This window comes from Cervus elaphus, chromosome 32 (assembly GCF_910594005.1).
Source record: "Cervus elaphus chromosome 32, mCerEla1.1, whole genome shotgun sequence".
NCBI lineage: Eukaryota > Metazoa > Chordata > Mammalia > Artiodactyla > Cervidae > Cervus > Cervus elaphus.
In genome coordinates this window covers 11827283-11840593 of record NC_057846.1, presented here as the reverse complement: position 1 = coordinate 11840593, position 13311 = coordinate 11827283, and the positions used below count along the sequence as shown (strand labels likewise).

Here is a 13311-nt window from a genome sequence, read left to right as displayed (position 1 = left end):
CCAGAATACTGGAGGGGGTAGCCTTTCCCTTCTCCAGGGGATCATTCCAACCCAGGGATTGAACCCAGGTCTCCTGCATTGCAGGTAGACTCTTTACCAGCTGAGCCACAAGGGAAGCCCAAGAATACTAGAGTGGGTAGCCTAGCCCTTCTCCAGTGGATCTTCCCAACCCAGGAATCAAACAGGGGTCACCTGCATTCCAGGTGGATTCTTTACCAACTGAGCTATCAGGTAAGCCCTGGAAGTCCAGCTGAGGTATCTCAAATCCTAAAAGATGATGCTGTTAAAGTGATGCACTCAGTGTAGCAGCATATTTGGAAATTCAGCAGTGGCCACAGGACTGGAAAAGGTCAATTTTTATTCCAATCCCAAAGAAAGGCATTGCCAAAGAATGTTCAAATGACCACACAGTTGCACTTGTTTCACAGGCTAGCTAAGTAATGCTCAAAATTCTCCAAGCTAGGCTTCAACAGTATGTGAACTGAGAACTTACAGATGTTCAAGCTGTATTTAGAAAAGGCAGAGGAACCAGAGATCAAATTGTCAACATCTGCTGGATCATCGAAAAAGTAAGAGAGTTCCAGAAAAACATCTACTTCTGCTTTATTGACTACACCAAAGCCTTTGACTGTGTGGATCACAGCAAACTGTGGAAAGTTCTTTAAAACATGGGAATACAAGTATTCCCCATCCCAATCCCTCCTCCCACCGCAAAAACCACTACAATATTGTAAAGTAATTAGCCTCCAGCTAATAAAAATAAATGGAAAAACAAAACAAAACAACAACAACAAAAAAACATATCTGATACCTCTCACCCGGAAAAAAAACAAACAAACAAACATGGGAATACAAGACCACCTTAACTGCCTCCTGAGAAACCTATATGCAGGTCAAGAAGCAACAGTTAGAACCAGACATGGAACAATGAGCTGGTTCCAAATTGGGAATGGGGTACATCAAAGATGTATATTGCCACATTGTTTATTTAACTTATATGCAGAGTACATCAAGTGACAATGCCAGGCTGGATGAAGTACAAGTTGGAATCAGGATTGCTGGGGGAAATATCAATAACCTCAGGTATGCAGAATACACAACCCTTATGGCAGAAAGCGATGAAGAACTTAAGAGCCTCTTGATGAAAGTGACAGAGGAGAGTGGAAAACCCGGCTTAAAATTCAACATTCAAAAAACTAAGCTCATGGCATCCAGTTCCATCACTTTATGGCAAATAGATGAGAAAAAATTGGAAACAGTGACAGAATTTATTTTCTTGGACTCCAAAATCACTGCAGATGGTGACTGCATCCATTAAGTTAAAAGATGCTTACCCATTGCAAGAAAAGCTATGATGAAACTAGACAGCACATTTAAAATCAGAGACATTACTTTACCAACCAAGGTCTTTATGGTCAAAGCTATTGTTTTTCCAGTTGTCATGTATGGTTATGAGAGTTAGACCATAAAGAAAGCTAAGTGCCAAAGAATTGATGATTTTGAACAGTGGTGTTGGGGAAGATTCCTGAGAGTCCCTTTGGACAGTAAAGAGCTCAAACCAGTCAACCTTAAAGGAAATCATTCCTGAATATTCACTAGAAGCACTGATGCTGAAACTCCAATACTTTGATCACCTGATGTGAAGGCTGACTCATTGGAAAAGACCCTGATGCTGGGAGAGATTAAAGGCAGGAGGAGAAGGGGATGACAGAGGAGGAGATTGTTGTATGGCATCACCAACTCGATGGACATGAGTTTGAGCAAGCCCCGGGCATTGGTGATGGACAGGGAAGCCTGTCATGCTGTAGTCCACTGGGTTGCAAAGAGTTGGACATGATGAATGACTGAACTTAACTTTTCATCATTGATCAGCTAACATGCATTCTCCCCTCCCAATCCCACACATTTTTAAGAAAACTAGTTGGTGTGTAGATTTGGGTTAAACTCAGGAGACTGAATAGTTTTATGTACTGATGAAAACTTTGATATAATTTACTGTCTTCTCTCTCTTTTATTTATGTACCAGTTTGATAGAGATTCTTCATCTGAGGGAATTCTTCTGTTACTCTTCAGCTACAAAGCAAATCAGCCAGTATTATGTATCCACTGTGTTCAGGCCATGCTCTGTACAAGCACGGATGTGTTGTGAAACCTCATTCACTGCCTTAGAAAGTGAAAGCGTGTGTGGAAAGTGAAAGTGTGAGTGTAGAACGTAAAAGTGTGTAGAAAGTCTGTACGCTTGTAGAAAGTGAATGTGTCTGTGTTTGTTTAATGTGGATGTAAGTTCAGAATAAATGTACATGTAGAAAGTGGAAGTGTGTAGAAAGTGAAAGTGTGTTTGTGTAGACAGGGAAAGTGTGGAAGGTAAATGTGTATGAGTGTAGAAAGTTAAAGTGTTTGTAGAAAGTGAAAGTGTGTGTTAAAAGAGAATTGTGTGTTTGTGTGAAAAGTGATTGTGTGTGGAAATTGAATGTGTGTGTCTGTATAGAAAGTGAATGTGTCTGTGTAGAGAGTGAATGTGTGTGTAAAAATGAATGTGTATATGTGTGTGTAGAATGTAAATGTGTGGGTGGAAAGTGAGTGTGGTAGTGTGGAAAGTGAAAGTGTATATAGAAAGTGAAAGTATGTGGAAAGTGACTCTGTGTGTAGAAAGTGAATGTGGGTACATGCACAAGTGAATGTGTCTGTGTGTGGAAAGTGAATGTGTGTGTAGAAAGTGAATAAGTGTGTATGTGTGTTGAAAGTGAATTTTTCTGGGTGTGGGTGAAGAATGTGAATGTGTGTGTGCAGCAAGTGAACGTGTGTGTGGACAGTGTGTGTGTGTAGAAAGTGAGTGTAGAAGCTAAATTTGTATATAAAATGAAAGTATTTGTAGAAACTGAATGTGTGTAGAAAGTGAAAATGCGTGCATGGGGAAAGTGTGTGTAGAAAGTGAGACTGTGTGTACAGAGTGAAAGTGTGTAGAAAGTGAAATTGCATGGATGTAGAAAGTGGAAGTGTGTGACTGTAGAAAGTGAAAGTGTGTGTGTAGAAAGTGAGTTTATGTGTGTAGAAAGTGTATGTGTCTATGCATAGAAAGTGAAGGTGTGTGTAGAAATGAATGTGTATGTTGTTGAAAGTGAATGGGTATATGTACAATGTGAGTGTGTTGTAGAAAGTGAATGTGTGTAGATAGTGAATATCTGTGTAGAATGTGTATGTGTGTTTGTAGAATGAGAATGTGAGTGTAGAACGTAACTGTATGTGTGTAAATGTGAATATGTGTGTGTAGAAAGTTAAAGTGTGTAGAAAGCGAGTGTATAGAAAGTGAAGTGTGTGTAGAATGTGAAAGTGTGTGGAAAGTGAATGTGTGTAAAAGGGGAATGTATCTGTAGAAAGTGAAAATGTGTGGACAGTGAATGTGTATGGAAAGTGAAATTGTGTGTTGAAAGAGAATGTGTATGTAGGAAGTGAATATTTGTACGTGTGAAAGTGAAAGTGTGTGTGTGTATGTAGAATGTGAATGTGTAAAAATGAGTTGGTGTGTGGAAAGTGAAAGTGAATGTGTAGAAAGTGAAAGTGTGTGTAGAAATCGATCGTGTATGTTTAGGAATGAATGTGTGTGTGTGGAAAGTGAAAGTGTGTGTAGTAAGTCAAAGTGCAGGAGCGTGGAAAGTGAAAGTGTGTCAGTAGAAAGTGTGTGTGGACAGAAACTGTGTAGAAGGTGAAAGTTTGTAGAAAGTGAATGTGTGTTTTCTGTGTAGAAAGTGTTTGTGTGTAGATAGTGAATGTGTGTGTTTTAAAACTGTGTGTCTGTGTGAGTGTAAAATGAGAATGTTTGTGAGTGCAGAATGTAACGTGTGTGTAGAAAGTGAATGTGTTTGTGGAAAGTGAAAGTGCATGTGTAAAATGTGTGTATCTAGAATGAGAATGTGTGTGTAGAAAGTGAATACATGTCTGTGTGTGGGAAGTGAATGTGTGTGTAAAAAGTGAAAGAATGTGTAAGATGAGAAACTGTGTAGAAAGTGAAAGGGTGTTGAATGTGAAACCAAGTGTAGAAAGTGAATGTGTGTGCATAGAAACTGTGTGTATGTGTGGTTGTAGAATGAGAATGTTTGTGAGTGTAGAATGTAAAATATGTGTTTGTAGAAAGTAAAAGTCTGTGTAGAAAGTGAGTGTTTAAATAGAAAGTGAAGATGTATGTGTAGAATGTGGATATGTGTGTGCATAGAAAGTGGAAGTGTGTGTGTGGAAAGTGAAAGTGTGCATACAAAGTGAGTGTGGTTGTGTAGAAAGTAAAAGTGTGCATGTACAAAAACTGAAAGTGTATGTGTGTAGAAACGAATGTTTATGTGTGTGAAGAAGGTGAATGTGTGTGTAGACAGTGAATGTGTATGTAGAAAGTCTATGTGTGGATGTATAGTGAGAGTGTATGATGTAAAATGTGTGTGTGGAAAGTGAAAGTATGTGTAGAAAGTGAAAGGGTGTCTGTGGAAAGTGAAAGTGTGTGAGTGTGGGGAGTGAACGCTGGTGTGTAGAAGGTGATTATGTTTGTGTAGAAAGTGAATATGTGTCTGTGTTGGAAGTGAAGATGTGTAAGTGTAAAATTTAAACATGTGAGTTTAGAAAGTGTATGTGTGTGTTGGAAGTAAAAATGTGTAGAAAATGAAAGTGTATTTGTATAGAAAGTGAAAGTGTGAGTATAGAAAGTGAAAGTGTGTGAAAAGTGACTTGTGTTTGTGTAGAATGTGAACATATGTGTAAGAAGTGAAAAAGTGTGTGTAGAAAATGCCTGTATGTGCAGAAGGTGAATGTGTATGTGTGTAGAAAGTGAAAGCTTAGGAGTGTTAAATGTGGAAGTGTGTGTAGAAAGTGAATTGTTGTAGAAAGCAAAACTGCATGTGTGGAAAGTGAATATTATCTGTGTGTAGGAAGTGAATGTCTCTGTGTTATGTGAATGTGTGTGAGTTTAAAATGTGAATAAATGTGTAGAAAGTGAAAGTGACCATGCAGAAACTGAAAGTGTGTTTGTGTAGAAAGTGAAAGTGTGTGGAGACTGAAAATATGAGTGTATAGGGTGAAAGTGTGTATAGAAAGCAAAGGTGTGTGTGTCTAGAAAGTGAATGTGTGTGTGTTTAGAAACTGAATGTGTATGTGTATAAATGAATGTGTATGTGTGTGTAGCAGAGGAATGTGTGTATAGAGTCAATGTGAGTACGTAGAAAGTGAAAGTGTATGTAGAAAGTGAATGTCTGTGTTGTGTCTTGAAAGTGAATGTGTGTACATAAGGAATGTGTATGTGTAGAATATCTATGTGTGTGTTTAGAAAGTTTATGCCTGTGCTGGTGTGGAATGAGACTGTCAGTGTATTAGTGTGAAATGGATGTGTAGAAAGTGAAAGTGTGTCTATAGAAATTAAAGGTGTGTGGAAAGTGAAAGTGTGTGAATGTGGAAAATGAAAGTGTGTGTGTAGAAAGTGAGGGTGTGTGTGCATACCAAGTGATTGAAAGAGACACTTATACCCCAATGTTCATCACAGCACTGTTTACAATAGCCAGGACATGGAAGCAGCCTAGATGTCTATCAGCAGATGAATGGATAAGAAAGCTGTGGTACATATACACAATGGAATATTACTCAGCTATTAAAAAGAATGCATTTGAATCAGTTCTAATGAGGTGGATGAAACTGGAGCCCATTATACAGAGTGAAGTAAGTCAGAAAGAAAAACACTAATACAGTTTATTAATGCATATATGTGGAATTTAGAAAGATGGTAATGATAACCCTATATGCAAGACAGAAAAAGAGACACAAATGTAAAGAACAGTCTTTTGGACTCTGTGGGAAAAGGTGATGGTGGGATGATCTGAGAGAACAGCATTGAAACATGTATATTATCATATGTATATTATCATGTGAAACAGATCGCCAGTCCAGGTTCAATGCATGAGACAAGTGCTCGGGGCTGGTGCACTGGGATGACCCTGAGGGATGTGATGGGGAGGGAGGTGGGAGGGGGGTTCAGGATGGGAACACATATACACCCATGGCTGATTCATGTCACTGTATGGAAAAAACCACTACAATATTGTAAAGTAATTAGCCTCCAATTAAAATAAATTAATTAATTAAAGAAAAAAGAGTGAATGTGTATAGAAAGAGAATATGTGTCTATGTAGGAAGTGAATGTGTGTAAAAAATGAACATGTGTGGGTTTAGAATGTGCATGTATGGGTAGAAGTGAAAACGTGTAGAAAGTGAAAGTATGCTTGTGTAGAAAGCGAGTGTATTCATGTGGAAAGTGTGTGTGGAAAATGAGTTGTGTTTGTATATAAAGTGCATGTGTGTTGAAAGTGAGTGTGTGCATGTGTAGAAAGTAAGTATGTGTGTTTATAGAAGGTGAATGTGTGCCTGAAGAAAATGAATGTGTATGTGTAGATAGTAAATGTGTGTGTAAAAGTTAATGTGTGTATAGAAAGTATGTGTTTGTCACTAGAAAGTGTATTGTATGTGTGTGTAGAAACTGTGTGTGTGTAAAATGTGAATGTTTGTGGGTGGAAATTTAATGTGTGTCTTTAGAAAGTGAAACTGCATTACTGTAGAAAGTGAAAGTGTGTGTAGAAAGCGAGTGTGTGTGTAGGAAGTGGATGTGTGTAGAAAGTGAATGTGTGTGTGTAAAAATGAATGTGTATGTATGTGTAGAAAGTGAATATAAGTGTGTAGAAAGTGAAAGTGTTTTAGAAAGTGAATGTGTGTGGAAAGTGAAGGTATGTGTCTGTGTAGAAAGTGAATGTATGTGTGTGTGGTATGTGATTGTGTGTGTATATTGAGTGAAGGTATGTGTAAAAAGTGAATGTGTGTACAGAAAGTTAATGTGTTTGTAGAAAATGAGTGTGCTTGTGTAGAAAGTGAGAGTGTGTCTGTAGAAATTGAAGGTGTGTAGGAAGTGAAAGTGTGTGATTGTGGAAAGTGAGACTGTGTTTGTACAAAGTGTGTGTGTTTGTGTAGAAGTGGACATGTGTGTAAAAAGTGAATATGTGTGCGTTTAGAATGTGAGTGCATGTGTAAAAAGTGAATGTGTGTGTAGAAAGTGAAAATGTGTGCAGAAAATGAGTTGTGTATGTAGAAAGTGACTGTGTTTACAAAGTGAAAGTGTGTAGAAAGTAAATGTGTGTGTGCATAGAAATTGAATGTGTGTGTAGAAAATGAGTGTGTGTTTGTGTAGAAAGTGAATGCATGTGTAGAAAGTATGTGTGTGTAGAATGCGAATGAGTGCATAGATAGTCAAAGTTTGTGTGTGTAGAAAGTCAATGTGTTTGTAAAGAAAGTGAATGTATGTGTAGAAAGTGAATGTGCATAGAAAGTGAATGTGTGTTTAGAAAATGAGTGTGTAGAAAGTGAATGAGTGTTATAAAAAGTGAATGTGTGTGCTGAAAGTGAAAGTGTGTAGAAAATGAAAGTGTGTGTTTACAAAGTGAATTATATGTGTTTAGAAAATGAATGTATGTGTGTAGAAAGTGAATGTGTGTATTTGTGTAGAAAGTGAATGTGTGTTTAGAAAATGAAAGAGTATGTAGAAAGTGAGTGTGTGTAGAAAGTGAATGCATATGTAGAAAGTGTGTGTGTGTGTAGAAAGTGAATGTGGGTGTGTGTAGAAAGTGTGTGTGTGTAGAAAATGAATGTGTGCATGTATGTGTGCAGAAAGTGAATCTATGTGTGTGTAGAATGTGAATGTGTATGTGCACACACTGGCAGAGAGAGAGGAGCCAGGTGGGTGATGGGTCTCGGGGCACACACTGGCCATCAGCTCTTGGTGTATTTGCCGCTCAGGCAGGGGTGTGAAATATATGCATTTGCTGCCATACTTTGCAATAAGTCATGCCAGTTATATCCTGTTGCTAAGATGAGAGGCATAGGTTAGTTTGAGGATTTCAGTTAGAACGACTAATTTTTAAGAAAAAAAATCTTGGGAATAATGATGCTATATTTTTTTCACTTCTTTTTCTTTTCATTGTTTCACTAATTTTTCCCTTGGAACACTTCACTGTGCTAGTCCTTTCCGCTGCCTGTTAACCAGAGAGGTAAAGAGCACAGACTTAAAAGGTGCAAAGTTGTTCATCCTGCCAATTCTGAAACCAGATGCAAGTTCAAGGGCTTCCTCTAGTGACCCTCAGGTTTGGTGATTCAGCAGGTCTCACTGAAAGTGTGTTCCCTACTTGTGTTTCTGCGCCTGTTGGAGAACATCACCATGTGCTTTAAGGAAGTCACATCACTTATTTATCTAAGAAACTCACTCCTTCGTGGCAATTCGTATATTTGACTGAATAAGGGAGGGTATATTCATAAGATATATCACTCAAACTTTGGTAAAATATATATGATCATCAGAAACATCCCAAATATCATTTTAGGAGAGTAAATAATCTGAATACTGGTAATAATTTTAAGAGTTTTCATTAATACTTCAAGCCATAATTGCAATGTTTTGAATCTTCCTGAGAGAGTTATACCAACAGCAAGTCTTTTTTAATGATTTTATTTATTGATTTACTTTTGGCTCTGCTGGGTGTTCATTGCGACTCAGGCTTTCTCTAGCTGCGGTGAGCAAGGGCTACACTCTAGTTGCAGTTTGCAGGCTTCTCATTGTGTGGCTTCTCTTATTGCAGAGCGCATGCTGTAGAACATTCAAGCTTCAACTGTTGTGGCTCCTGGGCTCGAGAGCTTGGGCTCAGTAGTTGTGGCCACAGGCTTGGCTGTCCCGCAGCATGTAGAATCTTCCCAGATCAGGGTTTGAACCCACGTCTCCTGCATTGGCAGGTAGATTCTTTACCACTGAACCACCAGGGAAATCCACACGTCTATTTTTTTTTAGTCCCTTTGAATTCCTAAACATTGCAATGATATTTTCTTCCCTTACTCCCTTTTCCCTCATCCTTTAAAGTGTATTATTCTAAAAATAAAGAGGAATGTTAGAGACAGAGAAAAGAAACTCTTGAAATGCTGTGATCATCATTACTTGACTTTATATAGCACTTTATGTTTTAACATCTTTTAGCATAGGCTAATTTTATAGCCATCTTGAAAGTGGCTGACTTAAGTGCAAATTTGAAAAAATGAAGTGTGGATTCGTGGAATGCAATTTTAGAAAATCAGCCTCAGTGCAGCTTTAATTTGCCTGATATGTGTATGAGCTTGGGTGAATGTATGCAAATATATGAAAGTTGAAGTATGATTGCCAAAATCTACTGGCATATCGAATATGAGGAGGAAAGAGGCAGAGACAGAAAACAGACTTAGACTTTGTTTAGTACAGTTGATGGTTTTCAAACGAAGAGAGATTCAGGGAGGTCAGCAAATTATTCAAGATTTCACTCCCTAGCTACTGCCTGGTTATTAATGTAACAGCATACACCTGTCTACAGAAAAAGCGAATATTTGAAAATGTATTTGTCTTCACATGAGTGGGTTACTGGATTCACTTCCAGGTCTGATCATGTCTAGGAATATTGTGTATGTATTATGGCACAGATACTGACTATTTTTACTATAACCCAGGAAGGTCCCCATATGATGGTTTTCCTTTGTGTCCAGGTGTGACTCTGGAGTCTGACTCCTGCCTGGATCCTGGGATCCCGGTGAATGGGCATCGGCACGGCAGTCACTTTGGCATCCGGTCCACGGTGACCTTCAGCTGTGACCCAGGCTACACGCTAAGTGACGACGAGCCCCTGGTCTGTGAGCAGAACCACCAGTGGAACCACGCGTTGCCCAGCTGTGACGGTAGGTGGGGCGCAAAGGAGCCAGGAAGACGTGCACAGATTTTATTTAAACAGTTTGGGTGGTGAGCACTTTAGGGGGTGATTCAGGATGTAACTGAAACGGGACTTCTGTTTGGAAGCTCTTAGACCTTAAAAACATGGCTGTTTAGTGCTTGAAGTTTACCTAGAATCTTCTCTGTGAGGTGGAGCTCCTATTTATAGAAAGAATTTTCCCACAGCAAGCACATTGTATGAGATCAAGCCCAGATTGTGTTCCCAGATCAGTAGATGAGTGTGACCAGCGACCCAGGAGTCCTGCCTCAATCCAGTCACTGCCCGCACAAAGGCTACAGTTCCCTTGACCCTGAAGATTCTATGCAGAGGAAGTCATGCAGGATGTTCTTTGCTATTTCCAGCTTCTTTCACTGTGACATCCAGGGCATGGCACTTAACTGTACCTCCTTCATTATTGTCATCTGTTTCCCTGTATAATGCACCACTGCTGTTTATTCCAAGATACTTTGTACAAGCATTTGATTTATTTTGAGCTCCTTTTCCTGCTTGTTTGGCTAAGAGTGCACCCTCCTTCATGAATAACGTGTTTCCTTCTTCCTATTTATATTGGGTCACATAGCTTTTTCTTATAGAATAATAAGCCTTGCTTATGTATTTTGAGCCCTCTCTTTTTTTTTCATTTATTTTTATTAGTTGGAGGCTAATTACTTTACAATATTGTAGTGGGTTTTGTCATACATTGACATGAATCAGCCATGGATTTACATGTACTCCCCATGGAGCCCTCTCTTTTGTTGAATCCATGTATCGTGAATGCTTTCTCTCACTCTGTCTCTGTCCTCCTCCTCTTCTTGGTCTTTTTTTGAAGAATAGCATGTTTTCATTTGAAAATAATCAAGTTGTTCAATGCATTCATTTGTGATTGGTGCTTTACAGATAGTGTTTAAGAAGGCTTACTACCCTCAAGTCATAAAGATATTCTGTTGTTTTCTTCTGAAAACCTTTAAAAATTTTAACAGCTTTATTGAGGTATAATTAAAATACTATAAACTGCCTGTTTAATGTGAAAATTTTACTATGTTCTGAGACACCTATACATACATGAAACCATCACCATGATTAAGGATGTGTTCATCACCCTGAAAGTAAATGCTAGTTTTTTTTTAATGTCAAATATATACTTTAAGCCCATCTAATATTTTTGTAAGATGTGATATAGTGTCTAGATCCATTTATTGATAAGATTGTCCTGTCTCTTCTCTGATGTGCGGTCTGTTCTGTCACACAGGTGGCTATATGTGCATGAATCATTGCCTTTGTCTTTTTGTTTATCCATTTGTTGTTCATTCACTGAGTCATGTCCATCTCTTTGAGACCCCATGGACTGTGGCATGCCAGGCTTCCCCGCCCTTCACTACGTCTCAGAATTTGCTCGACTCATGTCCATTGAATCAGTGATGCCATCCAACCATCTTGTCCTCTGTTGCCCCCTTCTCCTCTTGCCTTCAGTCTCTCCCAGCATCAGGGTCTTTTCCAATACGTTGGCTCTTTGCATCAGATCACCGAAGTATTGGAGCTTCGGCTTCAGCATCGGTCCTTTCAGTAAATATTCAGGGTTTATTTCATTTAGGATTGACTGGTTTGATCTCCTGACTGTCCAAGGAACTCTCAAGAGTCTCCTCCAGCACCAAACTTCAAAAGCATTAATTCTTTAGCACTGAGCCTTCTTTATGGTCCAACTCTCACATTCATACATGACTACTGGGAAAACAGTAGCTTTCACTATAAGGAACTTTGTAGGCAAATTGATGACTCTATTTTATAATACACTATCTAGGTTTGTCATAGCTTTTCTTCCAAGGAACTCTAATTTCCTGGCTGTGGTCACCATCTGCAGTGATTTTATAGCCCAAGAAAATAAAATTTGCCTTTTTTCCACTTTTTCCCCATTTATTTGTCGTGAAGTGATGGGACCAGATACCATAATCTTAGTTTTATGAATGTTGAAGTTTAGACCAGCTTTTTCACTCTTCTCTTTCACCTTCATCAAGAGGCTCTTTAGTTCCTCTTCACTTTCTGCTGTTAGGGTGGTATCATCTGCATGTCTAAGATGGTTGGTATTTCTCCTCGCAATCTTGCATTAAGCTTGTGATTCATCCAGTCCAGCATTTTGCATGGTGAACTTTGCATATAAGTTACATAAGCAGGATAACAATATACAGCCTTGAGGTACTTCTTTCCCAATTTTGAAAGTCTTTTGTTCCATGTCTAACTGTTGCTTATCTTTTTAATTTATTTATTTTGAATTGAAGGTTAATTGCTTTACAAAATTTTGTTGTTTTCTGTCAAACATCGACAAGAATCAGCCATAGAAACACCCATGTACCCTCTCTCCCAAAACTCCCTCCCACCTCCTTCCCCATCCCACCCTTCTAGATCTTTACAGAGGCCCTATTTGTGTTCCCAGAGTCACATAGCAAATTCCCACTGGCTGTCTATTTTACATATGGTAAAGTAAGTGTCCATGTCACTCTCTCCACACATCTCACCCTCTCCCTCCTCCCCTCCCCCCGTTTCCATAGGTCTTTTCTCTGTCTTCTTCTCCATTGCTGTCCTGCAAATAAATTCATCAGTGCCATCTTTCTAGATTCCATATATATGCATCAGTATACGATATTCTATTTCTCTCTCTGACTTACTTCACTCTGTATAATAGGTTCTAGTTTCACCTACTTCATTAGAACTGACTCAAATGTGTTCCTTTTAATGGCTGGGTAATATTCCATTGTGTATATGTTCCACAGCTTTTTTGAGGAATCTGCATGCTGTCTTCCATTGTAGTTGTAGATTTACATTCTCACAAGCAGTGCAAGAGTGTTCCCTTTTCTCCACACCCTCTCCAGCATTTATTGTTTGTAGACTTTTTGATGATGACCATTCTGATTGGTGTGAGGTAGTATCTTAGTGTAGTTTTGATTTGTACTTCTCTAATAACGAGCGATGTTGAGCATTTTTTCCTGTGTTTGTTAGCCATCTGTATGTCTTCTTTGGAGAAATGTCTGTTTAGGTCATTTTCCCACTTTTTGATTGGGTTGTTTGTTTTTCTGGTATTGAGTTGTATGAGCTGCTTGTGTATTTTGGAAATTGATTCTTATCAGTTGTTTCCTTTGCTATTATTTTCTCCCATTCTGAGGGTTGTCTTTTCACCTTGTTTGTAGTTTCCTTTGGTGTGCAAAAGCTTTTAAGTTTAATTAGATCTCACTTGTTTATTTTTGCTTTTATTTCCATTACTATAGAAGGCGAATCATACAGGATCTAGCTTTGATTTATGTCATCGAGTGTCCTGCCTATGTTTTTCTCTAAGAGTTTTATAGTTTCTGGTCTTACATTTAGATTTTCAATCCATTTTGAGTTTATCTTTGTGTATGACATTAGGAAATGTTCTAATTTCATTATTTTACACATAAGTGTGTAGTTTTCCCAGCACCACTTATTGAAGAGCATACAGGTTTCTCAGAGGACAGATAAGCTGGTTTGGGATTCCCATCTTTTTAAG

At 38.5% G+C, this 13311-nt stretch overlaps 1 protein-coding gene across 1 annotated transcript in view; it reads left to right on the top strand.

The window, feature by feature from the left end:
- CSMD1 (CUB and Sushi multiple domains 1) overlaps nt 1–13311 on the top strand; it is a 2014689-nt gene that overhangs the window by 1617493 nt on the left and 383885 nt on the right. Inside the window, exon 18 of the mRNA XM_043893675.1 lies at nt 9574–9762. Within this exon, the coding sequence (XP_043749610.1) occupies nt 9574–9762 (189 nt within the window). The remainder of the gene's footprint in view (nt 1–9573; nt 9763–13311) is intronic.